Source organism: Gekko japonicus, unplaced genomic scaffold (assembly GCF_001447785.1).
Source record: "Gekko japonicus isolate JY-2015 unplaced genomic scaffold, Gekko_japonicus_V1.1 scaffold2144, whole genome shotgun sequence".
In the NCBI taxonomy this organism is placed as follows: domain Eukaryota; kingdom Metazoa; phylum Chordata; class Lepidosauria; order Squamata; family Gekkonidae; genus Gekko; species Gekko japonicus.
The window spans coordinates 59,087-64,222 of NW_015166485.1; the positions used below are offsets into that span (position 1 = coordinate 59,087).

Sequence of the window (5,136 nt, forward strand, 5' to 3'; positions counted from 1 at the left end):
CCCCCCCTACTTCCCTATAGGTTATTTACAGTGGCTGAGAGTCCCATAGGCTCTCGGCCGGGAACCTAGCCCCCTGATTGGAGCGGGCTAGGATCCGCATAGTTCATTGTCTCTTGGAGCGAAGCTCGACGTTTGTCTCTGGACTTGTCTGGACTGGATACATTGCAAATAGGATGCGCTCAGAAACCAAGGTAAAATATGGGTGCAGAAAGGGCCTCGGATTCTGCAGTATGAGAAATTTTAAAATCCATTTCAGCAACTGACATTGTGTAGCGTTCCTGCTTAATCCTGCCCTTAATCTAGGATTTCCAACATCCAGATGTGGCCTGGAGCTATTCCAGAGTGACAACTGGTCTCCAGACTACAACTCCCCTGAAGGAAATGCAGGATTTCTGGCCACCTGGTGGGAGCGAGGAATTCCCCCAGCTCCTGCTCCCCACTGCTCCAAGTGTCACATCCTTGGCTGAGCTCCCTCCCCGCCTGAGCACTGGCTACAAGTCTCCAGGAACATCCCAAGCTGAAGTTGGCAACCCAACTGTAGTCTAGGGTTGCCAACCTCCATGTACGGCCTGGAGATCTCCCAAAATTAAACTGCTATCTAGACTACAGAGATCAATTCCTAGGGTTGCCAGGCCACAACCAACAACCCCTGAGGGAAATTGGGAGGGAGGGCCTGGCAAGCTGGTGTCATACTGGCATATTAACATAACTTCCTGTAAAAACCAGAAGTGACATCATTAGAAAACGCTAGAATTTGCACACTTTGTAGAATTCATAAACTCTACACCGCCTACTAGTGGTTTTTACTGGAAGTGAAGTCAGTGCAAGCGGAGAACACACCATTTCTTCCTGCTGGCACCCCAGGCACCAGAAGGCAAAGCACAGGGATACCAGCCAGGAGGCCTCCGGCTATACTAGGAGGCGTGCTATCCCTATCGGTTCCTCCGGAGAGAATGCCTGCTTTGGGTGGTGTACTCTATGGCACTGTTACCTGCTGAGGTCCCTCCCTTCCCCAAACCCCACGTACTCTGGGCTCCACCCCCAGGTCTCCAGAGATTTCTCAACCCAGAGTTGGCAACCCTGCCCAGAGTTCCAAGTACTAGCCTTACCCACCCACCACCATGAATAGGGATGGTATCCTGGAAGCTTTGTCTATGACCCAGAGGTTGCAATCCTACGAACACTTTCCTGGGAGTAAGCACCACTGAATAAAATGGAACTTGGAAGAAGAAGAGAAGAGGTTGGATTTATACCCCGCCCTTCACTCAGAGTCAAGGGCGTAGACTTTCCAGTTTCCCGGGGAGGGGGGCTGGGGCTGGCCTCCTGGCCAATAGCAGCCCACGAAGCATGGCAGTCTCAGACGGGGGTGGGTGGGGAGAGTCCTCTTGGTGCAGCTGCCCCTCCAGTCCTGGAGATGCCCGGCGCGGCCCCCTCCCAGGTTAGGCCTGCCTGCAGCCTCCCCCCCTTCCAGGTCTGCCAGATGGACTCAGGCATCCCTGCCTGGATGGATGGAGGGCCGCCAGGCCTGGAAACTGACCAGTCGCGCCTGCCCGCCCGCCCTCCTTCCCCGCAGCAGCCCAGCACCGGGAAGGGGGAGCGTGGCCATGCGTGGGTTTGGGACACGCACAGTTGGCGGCCAGCACTGTGCCTCGGGTAGGATGGTGGGAGCCGCCTTGCCACTGCTGAGGGTGAAGTGGCTTCTGGGCAGGGAGGGGTGGAGGACGGACGGACCCACGAGATTTGGCTCCGCGCCTCTGCCCTGTGCCCCAAGGCTGGCAAGGCCCAAGCGTCCCTGTGCTCCCCGCCCTGCCCGCTGCAGGTCCACGAGGTGAGGAGAGCACCCCCCCACTGGGCACCGTGCACAGAGGGTCTCCACACGCTCCCCACTGTTTGTGCCGCAAGACGCTAACAAGAGCCCCCCGGAGGCAAATCAGGCGCCCGGGAAGCCGCCCCACTGTTTGTGCCACTGCCTCGTCTGCTAAGCTTTGCCACATGGAGCTGAATGGGGCTGCGGACATCAGTCCTCCCAAAACTTTCAGGGAATGCTTGCGCCCCCCAGCCTCCCCCATAGATTACGCCCATGCTCAGAGTCTCAGAGCATCTTACAAACTCCTGTCCCCTCCCCTCCCCTCAACAGAGACCCTGTGAGGTAGGTGGGGCTGACTGATTTTTATCTTTTGTGTATTTAGGTTTTTTATCTATTTTGTGTATTTAGACTTGTATTGTGAGCCATATTATATAGCCATATTATATGAAAAGTGGGATCAAAATGCTACAAAGGATTTGTTGGTCTTAAAGGTGCCACTGGACTCTAAATTTGTTATAAAGGATTTAAGGAAGGCTACTGTCAGCTCAGTCCTGATAAAAACATGACTCTGTCTGACACCAGGAACTGGCATGAATATATTTTGATCAAATAGCCAGGGTTTTCTCTACACAGAACATGGTCAAACCTTTTTACGGAATTTGGAATTATATAGTACAATCCAGGGTCCTGTTAATGGTATACATTGTTCCCCTATCTAATTCAGAGTAGAAAGTTAGGACAGTTGTATTAAAGAATCCCCCCCCCATAATGGAGTGCCACTGATTCCTTTCTACTTCATTCTGATTAGACTTACTTGGCTCCAAGTTGTTGGATAACCATGCTCCTTATTTTACATTATTCAGTATGACAGAGCATTTTAAAGTCCCATAGGTATGAATGAGAGAAAGTATCTTTTTCTCTGGAATCAGTTGGACTTAAAAGTACTTTAACAAGGGTTGGACTGTACCCTTTACTATCAGTTTAATGTATTTTCCAGTCTACAGAGTGCTCTTACAGCAATCACAGAAGCTAGGTTACGTTGTATTGTTCAGGATTACTCAGTGACCTTCAGATGGGCTAACGGGCATTTTGAGTTGGGATCTCTCACATATGACATACCGACCTAACATATTACCCAGACTGCTGCTAATGTTTCTCTTCTCTGTTGCCTACAGTGTGGGTTTTTCAAGCGTAATTATAAAGAGAAGATGGACCATGAAGGTGAAACTGAGGCTGCGTTCCAAGCAGAAGGCAGCCTGGAGGATGATGAAGAAAAAGTCCCACAGAACGGAGAAGCAGAGAGCAAATAACCAGGGGTTGCTTCTACATTAGCCGTTTGGTCTGGAATGGACAATGGTTTGATCAAAGAATCCAGATGGCAGTGCTGGCAAACTGTTGCTGCCCCACATTTCCTGACTTTTTAAAAAATGTGACCTGTCGTGTTGGGTTTTTTTGGGTTTTTTTACATACTTCAATTTAACTGCAATGCCAGTTTGTCTACGGTGGACAGTGAAAACACCACTGAAAATCTTCAGGGCCCTTTAAATTCTGTTCCTTCCCTTCTGCTTCTGCCTTAATTCCTGTCCTTTCACTCATGACCAGGAAATCTGAGCTGTGGGTTAATGATTCTTGTGAGGTGGGCATGTGTGAATCATTGCTTTTCTCTTTGCAGTTAAAGCCATTGTTTTTTTAAATATATATATATATGGTTGTAATCGTACTACAGTAAGAAATAAGAGTGCAGTGTCTTTGACTGCAAAGACCCCCCTTCCTCCCAAATAATGGATAATAATAAGAATAATACTTTCGATTTATTAATCGCTCTTTCCCACACACCTGCGGGCTCAGAGCAATTTTACAGTTACTCTTTTGACAGTTGGACTAACAATGTTTGTGGGGATAGGGAAGACAACATACAGCATTTTAATTACACACACATTACAGCTAGCCGGGGCTTCATCTGCGGGCTGGATCAGTCGTGTTCCGACGGCATATATTCTTGTTGGCTGGCTGATGGTGTCAGGACTTCTTGATGTTGTGCTGCCACACTGCCACCGCCTGGCCGACTCGCTCCACTGCAGGGCAGCCGAAACAGCTCTTTCATCTTTCCAATCTCGCCGCGCCTCAGAAGTCACACTCGGCAGCTAACACCTTCCCAAGGGGAGTGGTGTGCCCACCCCCTTACGGGTGGTCCCCAATTTATCTACTCGCCGAAGCTTTCGAATCGCTGGGTAGACGATGAGCTAGGACAAGGCTTGGTTGCTCACACCACGGGGCTAGAATTGCCAAAGCTTGGCAGTTCAGATGTTATCGTTAAGCAGGGGGGAAAATCCCCTGTGCCACCGCTCCCTGGTTCAGGAATGCTGCAGCTGAACTGGAAGTAATTAATTAGGTGTAAAAACAAAGTAATTAGTTTGGTGTAGAACAACAGAAAATTGGCGGAAGAAGTGGGAGTTTTGCTGATTGTGGCTTTTGAATAAAAACATGCCACGCTTGCACTTTCCTGGGGCCTGAGGGCACAGCCATGATTTTAGGCTTCTGCCTACTCACTGCCCATGTCCTGTTCCCACCAGGGCACACAGACTAACCTCACTGGCTGTTTGTATAAATAAAGGTGTTGTCTCATAACTCTCCCCTAATCTGATCGCCCAGACTAGCCCAGTCCCGTCAGATCTTGGAAGCTAAGTAGGGTTGGCCTTGGCTAGTATTTGGATAGGCGACTTCCAAGGAATACCAGGGTCTTGATGCAGATGCACGCAATGGCAAATTACCTCTGAAAGGTCTCTTGCCTAAAAAACCAAAAGTCTAGCTTGCCATCTAGTGGTGCATAATGCTAAAGAGCTAGAACTTTTGGCTGCCAGACAATCTTAGGATCTCCTGGCTATACCACACAATGCCACATGGTAATTAATTAATTCACCCCCAGGGGTCATTCCTGGTCTCCTGGCACTGGATAGATACTCTGTCCAGTGTACAGAGCACCCCACAATCCTCCTGCCTTCCTTCCATCTGTGGCAGTGGAAGGAATATCAAAGGCTTTGCCTCACGTTTGTCCTAGCCAGGGAGTCTGTTTGGCTTTTGGGTTGTTACCCAGCTGCCCCTGGAGTCACTCGGCTCCTCCTTTTTCAACAGGCCTCTGTCTGGCCTGGCTTTGGACGTGACACCACTTTTGGTGCCAGCCAGTGCCAGGAGCTGCTCCAGTAGCCCTGGAAAAAGTCCTGCAGGGGATGTTCCTTAATACAATAGGGTTTTTTATCGAGAGCATAGAGTGCTGTAAAATGTGATCTTTCAGCTGATTGTAGAAGAGGAACGGCTGAACCATGCAAAAG

The 5,136-nt window shown here is 49.7% G+C and overlaps 1 protein-coding gene across 1 annotated transcript in view; it reads left to right on the forward strand.

The window, feature by feature from the left end:
- The window catches only part of ITGAL (integrin subunit alpha L), a gene marked incomplete at its 5' end in the record, with an annotated part of 55,662 nt that extends 52,170 nt beyond the window's left edge, over positions 1-3,492 (forward strand). Inside the window, one exon of the mRNA XM_015412138.1 lies at positions 2,983-3,492. Within this exon, the coding sequence (XP_015267624.1) occupies positions 2,983-3,117 (135 nt within the window). The remainder of the gene's footprint in view (positions 1-2,982) is intronic.
- Positions 3,493-5,136: the final 1,644 nt, after the last annotated feature.